Here is a 15,731-nt window from a genome sequence, read left to right on the forward strand (position 1 = left end):
CTCTGTGCTGACAGCTCAGAGCCTGGAGCCTTCTTCAGATTCTGTGTCTCCCTCTCTCTCTGCACTCCCCTGCTTACACTCTGTCTGTCTCTCTCTCAAAAATAAACAAACATTGGGGCGCCTGGGTGGCGCAGTCGGTTAGGCGTCCGACTTCAGCCAGGTCACGATCTCGCGGTCCGTGAGTTCGAGCCCCGCGTCAGGCTCTGGGCTGATGGCTCGGAGCCTGGAGCCTGTTTCCGATTCTGTGTCTCCCTCTCTCTCTGACCCTCCCCCGTTCATGCTCTGTCTCTCTCTGTCCCAAAAAATAAATAAATTAAAAAAAACGTTGAAAAAAAATAAAATAAACAAACATTAAAAAATTAAGAAAAAAAGTAGAGGATTTTTATTTCTACTCAGTCACCGCTGACTACAACTACTTATTTTAGCATTTTTATAAAAGTTTATTTATTTATTTGGGGGGAGGGGAGAGAGAAGGGGGAGGGGAAAGAGTGAGAAAGAATCCTAAGCAGGATCAGTGCTGTCAGCACAGAGCCCGACGCCAACGCAGGACTTGATCTCACCAACTTTGCAATCATGACCTGAGCCAAAATCTAGAGTTGGACACTTAACCAACTGAGCCACTCAGGCGCCCCCTACTTGTTTTAACATTAACTCACAGAAGGCTCCTGGTGACTCTTCCACTTGTTTTAATGGAGTATATTTCCTCACAGGCCACCAAAAAATGTACAGCTAAAGAAACGATTTAGGCCTTTCAGGACTGAAAATCAGTAGTAAACATTTTACCTTGTTACCATCTTAATTATCAGTGATCTTAATTTTACAATCAGATAAAAAGGTTAAAAACATAAAAATCTTTTAAATACTTGTCAATTTCCAGACTCTGTCATAACGGCAGAGGCAAAAATGATTACTAACAAAATTTTTGAAGAGCAATAGATAATGTAAGATACAAATCACAACATTAGACTATGAATGAGGAGATGTTAGGTCTAGTAACAGCTCTGTCCCTAATTTGCTGTGTGAAACTTTCTAAGTTTGAGTTTCCCTCTGTTTGCTCCTTCCCTAACAAATAAACCTGGTTCATTCATTTTTTTTTTTAATTTTTAAAATTTTATTTTTGAGAGAGAGAGAGAGAGAGAGAGAGAGAAAGAGACAGAGGGAGGGGCAGAGAGAGGGGGAGACATAGGATCCAAAGCAGGCTCCAGGCTCTGAGCTATCAGCACAGAGCCTGACGTGAGGCTCGAACTCACGAACCATGAGATCATGACCTGAGCCGAAGTTGGCACTCAACCAACTGAGCCACCCAGGCACCCTATAGACCTGGTTCATTCTTTAACTCCATGTGAGGTGAACATCCAAGACAAATCCAGTTAATGGCAGTAGTGAAAGTGGCAATGACTAGAAATGAGCCTGACTCTCCAAAACCCAGACAAATAAAAACTGAACGGTGATAATATTGTTTTAAAAACTGTAAAGGACTTAACCTACCTTTACAAATTCTATCTGTCAAGGAGAAATCATTAACTCTAAGTAGACAACTATGCATAAGTATGAGGTTTTTCAATTCTTAGCCTAATCTTGACTGTGTATCTATTTGAAGAGTATTTATGAATATTTGGTCTTATACTACTAAAGAATGTATCTCAGCTGCTTAAGAAGAGCACATTTATAATTACTTACAATTTCAAATAGAATTGTGTCATTTAGAGTGATAAACATAATTACTTGTTACGACTACTATTATCATTAACAGCATTCTTCAGTAGGGCTGTGCTTTCACAACAGGACTCTGAGTTGACTTTTTGTCTCTGGATAATGAAGAATAGTGTCTTTCTTTAAATAAAACTCCCAAATCAGAGGTAGATGGAGAAACAGACAAGGAATTTCTGATTTCTGATCTCCCACATTCAAACATGAGAGGGTAAGAAAACAAAGAGAAGATACATGATCAAATGTTCATTCCTGGAGAGATTGGGTGGGAAGTGTTTTTCAACATAAAGATCCTGCTTTAGCCCTTTTTAGCCCAAGCTCTCCTCACTCCATGCGAGCTCCTGAGAGCCTTATGAGCCCCGGGTATAAGGTAGGGTCTTCACTGAATGCTTCAGTACTTACACACAGTACTTCATCTCTTTCATTTTAATAATGAAGAACCAGAAATTAAGGTCACATAGCTAGTCACTGGCAGAGCAAGAAATAGACTCTAGGTCCCCAAAACGATCACATTTTGAGTTTTCTAATAGTTTGTTTCAAGAAAAAACATTATAGTGCATTTTCTAATTGTTTTGACCTTAACTCACAGAAAGCTCCTGGTAAACCTTTAAATTATTTTAAGGTTCACTCCAAAAATAAAGTTATTTCCTCAAGGATCACCAAAAGAGTATATATTTAGAGAAAATATAGACCCTTATTTGCCCTCAATTTTAAGTATTTCTGGATCTGGATTAAAGTAGTAACAAAGGATCAAAAAGAAGGCTGTATATTGGGGTGCCTGGGTGGCTCAGTTGGTTAAAGCAAATGACCTCCGCTCAGGTCATGATCTCATGGTTCGTGAGTTTGAGCCCCGCGTGAGGCTCTATGCTGACAGCTCAGAGCCTGGAGCCTGCTTCAGATTCTGTGTCTCCCTCTCTGCCCCTCGCCCACTCACACTCTGTATCTCTCTGTCAAAAATAAATACTAAAAAATAATAATAATAAAAAGAAGACTGTATATTAAGACTGATTAAAAAGAGCCAAAAGGCACCTGCATGGCTTAGTCTGTCGATTTCAGCTCAGATCATGATCTCTTGGCTCTGAAGATTGAGCCCTGTGTAAGGCTCTGTGGTGATGGTGTGAAGCTTGCTTGGGATTCTCTCTCTCTCTCTCTCTCTCTCTCTCTCTCTCTCTCTCTCTCTTTCTGCCCCTCCCCATCTTGCTCTCTCTCTCTTTCAAAATAAATAAATACCACTTAAAAAAAATAAATAAAAGAGCCTAAAGCTGGAGTTGAAAGGTCTAAGTTCAAGACCCATATTCCATCTCCACAGTCCTGGCAAAATCCCCGCACATTACCAATTTATTTGGGCAAACACTACCTACTTCAGAGTACTTTGAGGACAAAATAAGGGATTATAGGCTGTACTTTACAAAATGTAAATTGTTATAAACACGTTTAACACTTAACACAACACTGAAATATAGAAGTGGACAAATAGATTAAAAAACAATTTTAAAAGGGGCACCTGGCTCATGAGTATCTGACTTCGGCTCAGGTCATGATCTCATGGTTCAGGGGTTCAAGCTCCACACTGGGCTCTGTGCTGATAGCCTGGAGCCTGCTTGAGATTCTTTGTCTCCCTCTCTCTCTGTCCCTCCCCGACTTGTGTTCTCTCTCTCTCAAAAAAAATAAACATTAAAAAAAATGTTTTTAAAAAGTGGACAAATAGGAACATTTTAGTTTTACAGACAAAAAAGTTTAAACACAAAAAATGGCTTGTTCAAACACAGGTAGCCAGAAATAGAATCTAATTCTAGGAAAACAATTAAATGATATTATTACTACTTTTTTTTTTTTTTTTTTTTTTTTTTTTAAGACCAAGTCTTCAATCCAAAGGTATTCTGGCAACAACACACTTAATGAACAGATTTATCACAGAGCTTATAAGGGAAACGCTAGAAATGAGAACACATACCGGATGTGCTAAAGGGTTCCTGGCCTTCAGAAGAATTCTGCTCTGTTTCTCTTACATAAAATGTAAGCTGAGTTGGTTTCAAAGACTTGGAGCCTGGTTTCTGGAGGTTTTCTAAGTAGACACTTAATCTCTTAAGAGAATTTTCATTGACTTCCTGGGGAAAAAAAACAGTAAGGGGCATTTACATGCAAAATAGAACAAGGAAACAATTATACCCTGACCTTTAAACACATTATTGAGGGTATTAAATAATTACTATCAGTGTTAAATAATTTAGTGTTAAAAATGTTGGGATTTCATAGCTCTCTGGTGAAGAATAAAACTGGACCCACGTCTTATAACATGTAACAGAATGAACTCCTTATGACTAAGATGTGAAAAAAAGTAACTGCCTAAGTAGTGGAAGAAAACATGGTTGAATTCCTTTATAACCTTGGTGTGGAAAAAGCCTAACTATGACTCAATCTCAAACTGATACAGGATTGATAAATCCAATTACATAAAAAATTTAAAAACAAAAAAAATCACACAAAAAACCACACACACACACACACACACACACACACACACACAGCTGTTTACATACAGATAAGCTACTGAGAGAAAATATTTTCAAGTTATTTGTCTCTATAAATGGCTCTTAAAATGACCACCCAGAGGAGATTGGTTGAATTACAGTACATTCATTCAATGGAGTACTATACAACCAAAAAAGAAGGGAGAGAAAATGTGGTGTAGAAGTCTAGGAATTGACATGGAATTATTTCCAAGGTTTTAAGTGAAAAAAGTAACATCCTTTAGTGAAGGAACAGCTCTACAGAACGGCATAAATAGTAACCATGCTTCTTATCACTGTAGATTTCTTCTCAGACACATTGTGTGATCTGAAATTAGGAACAGTTTATTTTTTTATTTTTATTTTTATTTTTTGAGAGAGAGACAGAGAGAGCTTGTGAGCAGGGGAGGGGCAGAGGGAGGGGAGGGGAGAAAGAATCCCAAGTAGGTTCCATGCTGTCAGCACAGAGCCCGATGGGGGGCTCAAACTCATGAATCGTGAGATCATGACCTGAGCTGAAATCAAGAGTCAGACACCTACCTGACTGAGTCACCCAGGTGCCCCTGTTTGTCTGTTTAATTTGATTATAATATGCTGTTCTTAGCTGTGATCCAGTGGGCTAAGGTACATTTCCTGCTAAGACTAAATCTTATTATGTTTTGCTACAAGTTTCTACTTTTGCCAGAAAGAAATAGGCAGAACAACCAAGAAAGAACCTAATAAAAATGGTTGCCTACAGGAAGTTCATAGGAATGGGGTAAAGTAAACAGGGACAGGAGTGAGACTTCTGAGTAAGCTTTGCATTTAGTTTTGATTTTTGAAACTTGGAAATGCTTTGTGTATTTTACAATGGAGTTAAAATGAAGAAACAATAATAAAACAGCGATAACTGTGTTTCACTTTGAGACCCTGGCCTGATGCTGACTAGATGGCACTTTAAGTCTGCTTCCCTAGAAGAGGGATGGAGGTGTCCTGCACAAGTGAAGAGAAGACCAGACTGAACATGTGGTGCCAAGAAGGGTGAACTGCCTGCTCAGAGCTGGCCTCTTGGTGCCAGTTTTTGACATGTGAGGGAAGGGGACACACACAGCAGCAGAAACACTATGGCAGGGCATGGGGGACAGAGTGCTGGGAAGCAAGGTGGGGTGGCAGGCAGTCTCAAATGGCGCAGTCTGGGAGAGCCTCATGAAAAGGAGATACTTAAACAAGAAAGGAAAGGACACGCCACACCTATGTGACCAAGTCCCAGTAGAAACCCTGGACCCACGGCTTGGTACAGAGGAGGCACGCAAACACAGTGAGAGTAAATGGAAATACAGCTGACTCTTGAACAACACGGATTTGAACTGCACAGACTCACTTATCTGCAGACTCTTTTTGGATAAATACACAGTAAGTGTATTTTCTCTTCCTTATAATTTCCTTTTTAAATACATATTTTTGATAGAGGGCAGGAGCAGGGGAGGGACAGAGAGAAGGGGAGACAGAGGACCTGAAGTGGCTCTGCACTCTCAGTGTAACTGACTGAACCACCCAGACACCCCTCTTCCTCATGATTTCTTAATAACATCATCTTTTCTTAGCTTATTTTAAGACTTTAGTATATATTACACATAACATGTAAAATATGTGTTGATTATTTATATTATTGGTAAGACATCTGGTCAACAGTAGGCTACGAGTAGTTACATTTGGGGGAGTCAAATGTTATATACAGATTTTCAAATGTGCCATTTATGTGGCCATTCAGAGCACTAAAATGAGACCATCTTCAGAGGGGACAACCAAAATGAAAACCCCATAAGCCATGCCCCTGATGTGGAGACAATCACTGGTAATCTGAATGCATTGGGGACCTCTATCTATGAGGGCTCAGATAACCAATGTCTGGGGCTCTTCACGGTGACTCCCCTAAACCAACTGTCTATCAGAAACCCAGAGCCTCAGGTGACTCTAGATATAGAAGAAAAACTGGTTGATTTCCTTCTTAACACCAGAGCTACTTTTTCTGTCCTCCTTTCCACTCCAGGCCAACTATCCAAATGCAGCATGATGATTAGAGGCATCTCCGGAAAATGTCTAACTAAATTTTTCTCTCAGCCCCTGGGATGTATATGGGGAAACCTAATTTTTTCTCGTTCTTTCCTGATAATGCCAGAGAGCCTTACTCCCTTGCTAGAAAGGGACATTACAACTGAATTAGAGACTATGGTGCTACCAACTCCAGGACAGATAAACAGTTATGTGAGTTTTTGGAGATTACTAGACATTGTAGGCTGTGCATATCAGGGTTCAGGAAAACAGTTTGCCTGCTATATCAATTATTAAAGGAGACTCAATCCCACCTACTCTCCAAAAAGATAAATAAATAAACAAACTGGGGTCTGACTTCTAGACACTGTTTCTAGCCCTTGGAATGGTTACAAACACAGCAGGGCAATTACTATTACCAAGCTCACAGAGCTAAACATCATTAAAACACAGCACCAGGCCTTTCTTGAGGGAGGGACAAACCTTATCAAATGGCCCAAAGGATGTTTACTAAAAAAAAATTTGTCAAGGATAGTTCTGCAAGTAGTGTCAGCCTGTGAAGTGTGTCTTAGAAACAATCCTTTCAACCACAAACTTGTTCGCTCAGGCAATCAAGGAACCGGAGGCTATCCAGGCAAGACTAACAATTAGGTTTCCCTCATATGCCAAGGTCAAAGGAATTCCAACACCTGTTGGTATGGATTGATACTTTCACTAACTGAATAAAGGCCTTCTCCTGCAACACAAAAAAGGCACAACAAGTAATAAAAGTTTTGCTTTATAAAATAATACCCAGGTTTGTTTTACCTAAAATTGTGCAAATTAATAATGGTAAATGGCTGCTTTGACTCTTTCTCTAGTAGAACTCCTGGCTGTTAAAAAAGTTTTACACCTCAAAATAAAACAGGCTGTCTCCTTATACTCAGCAAAACTCTAAATAATACCTCACAAGCATTAGATGCTTTAAATTTTTTAAAATTAAATTAGGGCCAAACTCTTGGAAATAGAGCCACCACTGCTCTCCTGCTTCTCCATCACCTGGGTTATGAGAGACTCCCCAACATATATTGTTTACATAGTCAGGGTCTCTCCTAGACTGTTTCACATGTTTGGAAACTGTAGACATTACCTTCAGATGCCATCTTGTTGGTCAGTATAATCTTTACTTTGAGTTTTTCTCTTTGTGTCTGCTAATGTTTATGCCACCTCATGCCTGCCAGCCTTCCTGTAAAACCATACTGTGGGCCACTCGAACAATCCTTGAGTAGACTCTAACTGCTGTACCCCTACACCATCCCTTATCAGCTTGAAGAAACCAGAACGGTCATCATCCCTGTTCCCTAATGGCAGTTAGGGGCCCTGTTCCAGGGGGAGGAATGAATAGGAAAAGAGATAACATAAGGCAGGGAGAGATAAGGGACCTTCAGGGAGGCAGATTGCAGCTGCAGGTGGGAGGCTGAAGAAGCAGATGCGATTTTCCCCTTATAAAATCCTTTTTGGGTGCCCTCCTTCCATTATCAAGGGTACAAGGCGGGGAATGTAAATGAGACAGACAATCTAATCCTAAGATAACAGATGCGGGCCCTTGGTTCTACCCTAACCATCTTACACCACTGGGTCTGGGAGCGATTACCTGTGAGTCTGACCGCAGACGCTCACCCCTTTAAACCAGGAGATGCGATATGGATAAAGGAGTAAAATGTCCAACCCCTAACACCCCTCTGGAGGGGCCCCTTCACTGTCATTTTGTCCACTCCTACTGCAGTAAAGGTGGCCGAGGTAGGTCCCTGGATTCATCACAGCAGAGTGAAGCCTGCATCTTGAAACTGGGAGTGCCTTCCTGATCCATCAACACCTTGCAAGCTGACCATACGGGAGAAGCAATCTGCAACTCCAGAGGCTCTGGGAGACCGCAGCCCTGCTTCAGTCACTCCGGAAGCTGACTGATCTAGGCACGGCAGAAGCTTGAGGAATGGACGGTCTGGTGAAACAGAAGACTGTCCTTATTTTCTATGTTTCCTTACTGTGACGCACTGTCACGCCTTGTTTCTCACCGTTATTGTGATTGTTGCTCTACTCTTTGCCATAGGATTGGCGGAGGCTGACCCGGAAATGTGGGGAGAGGTTTCTATTAGCACTCACCTTCCTCTTGAGGATAGGATACTTCATTGGTATCAACATGGGGAAACAATGGCCATAAGAGACTAGAAAATTAGATTCCCACAAACCTTATAGTGAAACAAAATATCCCAGTCCTACTGCCGGGGTCTGGCTCCTCAAAAGCTCAATTATTGGGAAAAAAAGTTTTGCTTGGTGGAAAAAAAGTTCATCATCGTCTCTGTTAAAAACTTAACATACCTAGGCCAAAGATTTTATAACTGACTGCCCGGAAAATCCAATGGAGGGGGACCCCAGATCACCTTGAGCCAGATCCCCATTCCTTGTCTAACTTCTCTTATCTCTGAGAGGCCTGGGACAATGTCGATGCAGCCATCAAATGGCAGGCCCAGGTGGACTATACTAGATTATGTGGAAGGACAGCCTATATAGTACTTCCCTCCGTCTGGTCAGGGTCATATGTACTGAAAACTATTCATCCATCTTTCTTCCTGCTCTCACTTGCTAGAGGGAAACATTTGGGAGTCCAAGTGTATGGGGACAGGGAGACTCAAAGGAAGCAGTGTGCCTTACAAATTGGGGGTTAAAAAGATAATAAATGGCTTCCTGAGTGTATAATCCAATATTATGGCCCTGCCACCTGGGCAGCGGATGGTCCCGGGGCTACCACACTCCCATTTACATGCTAAACCATATGATTAGAGTGCAAGCAGTTGTAGAAATTATAACCAATGAAACTGCCAGGGCTCTTAACTTACTAGCCAAGCAACAAACCAAATGGGCAATGTTATCTATCAAAATCGCTTGGACTTAAATTATCTGCTTGCTTCTGAGGGAGGAGTTTGTAAAAAGTTTAACTTAAGCAACTGCTGCCTACAGATAATGAGAAAAAGTCATAGAAGAGATCACAGAACAAATGAAAAGGACTGCTCATGTCCCCGACCAGGCCTGGAATGGTTAAAACCCCAGGGAATTATTTGGAGGATTTTCAACTGTCAGGGGATTCAAAACTCTCATAAAAATTATCCTCCTAATTCTGGGAGGGTGCTTAATCCTACCTTCCTTAGCTCCCCAGTCTGCCTCCAGTCTCACTGAGGCCATGATTGCAAAAAAAAAAAAAAAAAAAAAAAAAAAAGACAGCACTCATGTAATGGTGTTATAAAAATATAAACCTCTAAACCAAGATGATGCTCTTTGACCCAAAACAGAGGGGTCTGAGCATGAAAGGGGGGAATATGGTAGGGTCCCCTCCCTAAGGAAAGAAAAAAAACCCTCAAGGCAATCTGACTATATGCTTATGACAACATCCCTCAGGACCTTGTAACGTGAGACCACTTAATCAGACTGCATGTTTGTGTGTTACCATATATGGGAGACAAAGAAGTAAAAAATACATTAAAAACTGTGCCATGTGGCACTGGGGCCTCAGTTCTTCTGGTAAGAACCCAACTAAGCAGTGCCCCAGGAATAAAGTTGCTTCCTGGAAGGCAAAGCCTGGTATCATGACTCTCTGTGCGAGAATCCTGCTACAGTGGAGGAAGGAAAACATTCACCTACTACTAGGCTTAATTTTTCCATACGTGCTGGTTTAAAAACTAGGTAATTAGCAACCCCGAGGTAATGGCTATTTTTCTGTTGATTCATTTTACCAATCACTTAGAAAGGATCTGAACTTGAGTAGCCAACATATGTATCAAATATCACAATCAGAATATTTTCCTAGAGCAAAGAAGCAAAATTAATTTTTTCCACAAGTAGAAAAAAATTATATAATAATGTTCTAAATTTTCAAGAGTTTTAAATTCCTTATCATGTTAAACCAGGTATTAATGTTAAGGAAGATAAACAGAACCAATGAAATAATTTCTATCTAATGTCAAACAATATTGACCCTCGCACTAAGTTTATTGTAAGTTCCTTTTCATCTCAGTTTGCATTCCTTCAACATACAATAACTGAGGCTGTAGGGAATTAATCAGTGGCATGCAACAGAAGGGAAAACCATTTAGGGGACTAAAAAACCTTCCTGTAACCATCCTTTTTTTACTTTACATTTTAGTTTTTATTAAAAAATTTTTTTCTTACATTTATTTGAGAGAGAGAGTGTGAGTAGGCAGAGGGGCAGAGGGAGAGAAAGAATCTTTAGCAGACTCCATGCTCAGCACAAAGCCCGATGCAGGGCTCCATCCCACGACCCTGGGATCATGACCTGAGCCAAAATCAAGAGCTGGATGCTCAACTGAGCCACCCAGGCGCCCCCCTTGTAAGCATCCTTAACAATAGGATGGACCATGGTCATAGAAGCCTGAAATTTTCTTTCTAACACTCAATTTTACTCTGAAAACCGATCAGAAAACCTGATTACTAATACTGTAAGGAGTTTCCATGATAGCTTTATAGACTTCATTAAAAATGACAGCTTTCATATAAAGGAAAAACTCAGTGTCTCCTGTGTGCCTCCTTTATTATTCACACAAAACACTTCACTTCTGATACTTCTGGTCACCAAATGGGTGGTTTTTCCCCACAATAAGCAATTCTCTGTGACATCAGCTGGGTGCCCTACAATTTAACTCAATTGTGACATTATTCACCCAGAGACAGCATCAGATCCCACAGGTTAAGGGCTCGGTCTCACAAGACTGTCCTCTCCCCCCACCCCATACGCGTGCGCACACACACACACACACACACACACATATACACACACACACACACACACACCACATGCCAGGTGCACCTGTTATCACCTGTGCCTCTGACCAACCAGCTATTTGCAGCACCCTCTCCTTAGGTTCTATTCATTTGCTACAGCGGCTCACAGAACTCAGGGAAAAACTTACCTGTGTTTACCGTATTAAAGAATGTAAAGGATGCAGATAAACAGCCCGATGAAGAGATACACAGGGAACTTGTGTCCCTGCAGAGCCGGGGAGCCCTACCCTCCAGTGTAGATGCGTTTACCCACCTGGAAGCTGTCTGAACCCCAGGCTACAGGAGTTTGATGGAGGCTTCCACACCAGGCATGGTCAATTTCTAACTCAATTTCCAGCCCTTCTCTCTTCTCTGGAGGTTGAGGTTTGAAGCTGAAACTTCCAAGCTTCTAATCATGCCTTGGTCCTTCTGGCGACCAGCCCTCATCCAGGAGCCACCCAGGGTCACTCCATTAGAACAAAAGATGCTTCTGGTGCTGCTACCACTTAGGAATTTACAAGGGTTTTAGGAGCTTTGTGTCAGGAACTGGGGGCAGAGAGCAATACATGTATTTTTCCATTGCCTCAGATTTCATAAAAAACCGTAGCTATATTTTCGATTTTCAGTATATATATTTCAAATTAATTCAAAACACTGACTTTATCACCATGACAGAAAAATTCAAATTTATAACCCTCTGTATTATACTGTGTCGAAAAGAAATAAAATAAACTGAAATGTGAACTAAAGGTTAAATAAATAAATAAATGTTTACCCTCTCTCTGGGGTGTTGTCCAAAGAAATCTGGATGTACTGCAAAGTAGAATGGCCTCAAGGCATTGACTGCTTCAGCTCCAGATAAAGCTCTTGAGTAGAGAACCCAGTGTGCAAATATCTTCTCCAGACATAACCTTTTAAAAAGATTCAGATTTATTATTTATCAAGGCACGGACACACACACACTCAGATCCTCAATGCATAAAGTGACAATAACATCAAAATTATTATGTATGGAAGATACCATAGAAACAAGACAGAAACCAAACCTGTGGTTTTCTGAAATATATAAAAGTTTTGACAAGCAAATGTCCACGTCTGAAATAAATAAGTTGTGGGGATGTGATGTACAGCATAGGCAATATAGTCAATAATATCATCATAACTTTGTATGGTGACAGATGGTTAACTATGCTTATCAGGGAGATCACTTAATAATGTATAAAAACATTGACTCATGATGTACACTTGAAACTAAGGATACTGTATGTCAATTATACTTAAAAAGAATTTAAAATTAAATTAAGAAATATATTAAAGTTTTAACAAGCAGCGAGTACCACGTGGCTTCTAAAAACAGTGATTTTAAATTCTTCTGGTGCAATATGAAAAAATAATATCAATTAATAATGAAATTTCCAAATTTCCCCTCAAAGCCTATTATGAAATACTAAATGGCATTACTACAGATGATGACAATTTTCTATAACATTTTTTTCTTCAGATAAAAAAAAACTCAATATCCAATAATATAATCTTTTCTTTATAGTGAAAAATATTTTGAAAATTATAATGCTTAAAAAGAGATACAAGATGTCCCTTGGTTTACTTCCTCATTGCTAGCATGCTAAAATTATTTTAGTTGGATAACTTAACATTCTCATTCTTAGATTCTGGCATAACTCACCTAGGAGTGTTTTTTTAAAGTGTAGTTTTAAATCCAAATGAAAATATTTACAATTTTGGGGAAGCACTTCCACGACATCTATTTTTGAACGTTACAATTTTACCTTTTCCATTCCATAATGGTCTATAAAGAAGTCTAAATATTAGGCACATTTTTGTCTTAATACATTACCTCATAGATAATTGAGCATGAGTGTTGTCTCATACAGTATTGAATCTACAGAAAGGTTTTATATTTTTAAAATGAGAGATTATCGAATCATTTATGAGATTTTGTTAACAATCTGGAGACCACCAGCATATTTTCAGATTACCTTTGGTTTTGTTTTGGGTTTTTTTTGCATATGTTTGACCCTCTTACAAAGTCAGTATATGTAGGCTGTGTACAAAGGACTACAACAGGAGCCTGAACAATAAAGGAAGCGGTAAACAGGTACCCGAGTCCTCAAAGTGAGGCAGCATAAGTAAAGATTGGTGATGGCTCCACTCAGTCCCCATTTGAGTTTCAGTTCTCATTTCTAAGTGTCTCACGGACACTTAGCTGTCCTGTCAGCCTGTCAAATTTTGTGTCTATAAAAAGGAACAGATCACTGTCTTCCTTCTGATCTCTGCCTGGATACAGAACGCAAGGAAGCAGTTCAATGCAGGATTATCTTCCTTATTTCTGTCCTTCGGGTACCACTGTTCTCAGAGTTGCCAAAGCACAAACCTGCAGAGGTACCACTGCCCAAAGCAGTTCACACCCCCACCCCATTTTGGGGTGCTCTGGAAGTGGGTTATCTCTTCTCACTTTACAGTGTCCCTGGAAACCGTTCCCTCTTTCCATTTTCTGTGCTCCCCATTTATCACCACAGGGTTGGACTGCATAGCCTCACCATCTGTCTACCCCCCAGCCTTATCCCTACCGTATTACATACAGGCTAATTTTCCTGAAATTCCACTACCACTGTATTCCCTGCTAAAACACCTCTGCTGGTGTTTCAACTCCTGCTGAATAAACTCCACTTCTTAGTCTGGTATTCAAGTCCTCTGCAATCATTTCCAATCTGTCTTTACAACATGACCTCCTGCCACTTCTTTAGACACCTCAGGTCAACTCTCAGTGATCTCTCTCATTCTTCCCTTTCTTCTGCGTGGTTTCTAAGCCCTAAACACGCTCCCTGTGCCTTAGTTCCATCTACCCAAACAGTACTCACTCACTAAACAATTATTGTGTAAGTGCTATGTGCCAGAAGGCAAGATGCCCGTTTCCCCCAGATACTTCCCTTTAGTATCCTCACTATAAACAGTCTTCCCTTCTTCTAATCTCTAAAAACAGCAACTGTGGACCCAGCATATTTGGAGCACCATACCATAATGTGTGAGAGATGTTTCCATTTGTCCTCTTCCTCCACCCACACCCATCCTCCTCAGCTATCATGCACCCTTGAAGGCTGTAAACATGGTTTACATGTGTACTTGCTGTTGTTCGGTTCGTTAGTTGGCATCTGCTGAGAAGCACTAGCCAAACACACTTGGATATGCGAGAGAAGTGCTGGGAAAGGGAGAAGGTAGGGAGAACTTTCAAACCAGGAGTTAGGTCTGACACCTGTAGGAGAGAGGGGAGGCAGGACTGGGTAGGAAGTCTTGGGCTGCAGCACAGTTCTAAGAAGTGCTCAGGTAGGCGGGTGGAGTGTCCTTGGGCCAAAGATGCCCACTGGCAGAGTCCTGTGTCTTGCTGGAGTGAGCCTGACTTAGTATTCCTGCTTTGCTTGGTCACTGACAGCCAGGAAAGCGTGGCTTCAGGACAAATCCTTTGGTGGACCCGGAGAGGCCAGAGAGCTCAGTGGGTATCTTTTTTTTTTTTTTTTAATTTTTTTTTCTTTCAACGTTTCTTTATTTTTGGGACAGAGAGAGACAGAGCATGAACAGGGGAGGGGCAGAGAGAGAGGGAGACGCAGAATCGGAAACAGGCTCCAGGCTCCGAGCCATCAGCCCAGAGCCCGACGCGGGGCTCGAACTCACGGACCGCGAGATTGTGACCTGGCTGAAGTCGGACGCCCAACCGACTGCGCCACCCAGGCGCCCCGCTCAGTGGGTATCTTATAACCACCACAGCACAGGGTCTGGCACAAGTATTACTGTTTTATTTTTTTAATTTTTTTTAAATGTTTGTTTATTTTTGAGAGAGAGAGAGACAGAGACAGAGTGTGAGCGGGGGAGGGGCAAAGAGAGAGGGAGACAATCTGAAGCAGGTTCCAGGCGCTGAGCTGTCAGAACAGAGCCCAGTGTGGGGCTCAAACTCATGAACCACGAGATCATAACGTGAGCCAAAGTCGGACACTTAGGTGCCCCAAGTATTATTTTTAATGTACATTAAATGAATGTATAGTAGGTTTTTAATGAAAGGAAACAAAACAATCAAGGAAAGGTAAATGGAAAACAATATTATACTGCTTGAAATTGAGCAGATTCAGCACATGAAAATCTGAAATTGCAAGATATTGAGGAAAAGATTAGATTTTGTAGGCCACGTGGCCTGTATTACAACTATCTTACTTTGCTGCTATAGCAGGAAAGCAGCCACAATGAGCACGTGAATGAGTGTGGCCGCGGTCAGACAGAACTTCACTCACGTAAGTAGGCAGTGGGCCCGTCTGCCTCATGGACTATACTTTGCTGACCTCTGCACTAGAGGAAGCATCCCAAGTACATTAAAACATACGTGCACAATTTCCTTCTAATTTTTGTGGAACAGACTATGCCAAGAGAGAGATCTGTCAAATTATTTGCATTTTTCCAAAAAGGAAAGTTATCCTGCCTATAAGAGCAAAGCTGCTTTGAGTGAAATGCAGAGCCATTAACAACACGTCAGGGGATCAGGGCCTTTGCGAGGTAAGGAATGTCACCACTGGTATCTGCTTTGCATATGATGCGATTTCTCATTAACGAAGAGTTTGCACTGCAGCTACTCCAGGGCAGTGTTCATCAGGATCCATCGCACCG

The 15,731-nt window shown here is 41.0% G+C and overlaps 1 protein-coding gene across 5 annotated transcripts in view; it reads right to left on the minus strand.

The window, feature by feature from the left end:
- Positions 1 to 15,731, minus strand: part of TCAIM (T cell activation inhibitor, mitochondrial) — a 75,363-nt gene that overhangs the window by 32,391 nt on the left and 27,241 nt on the right. For all 5 annotated transcript variants that reach the window (XM_058729196.1, XM_058729199.1, XM_058729197.1 and 2 more), the window contains 2 exons: positions 11,839 to 11,974; positions 3,665 to 3,818 (listed from right to left, as the gene is read on the minus strand). In XM_058729196.1, coding sequence (XP_058585179.1) covers positions 3,665 to 3,818; positions 11,839 to 11,974 — 290 coding nt within the window. The remainder of the gene's footprint in view (positions 1 to 3,664; positions 3,819 to 11,838; positions 11,975 to 15,731) is intronic.

The sequence above is a fragment of the Neofelis nebulosa genome, chromosome 5, assembly GCF_028018385.1.
Source record: "Neofelis nebulosa isolate mNeoNeb1 chromosome 5, mNeoNeb1.pri, whole genome shotgun sequence".
Taxonomy (NCBI): Eukaryota; Metazoa; Chordata; class Mammalia; order Carnivora; family Felidae; genus Neofelis; species Neofelis nebulosa.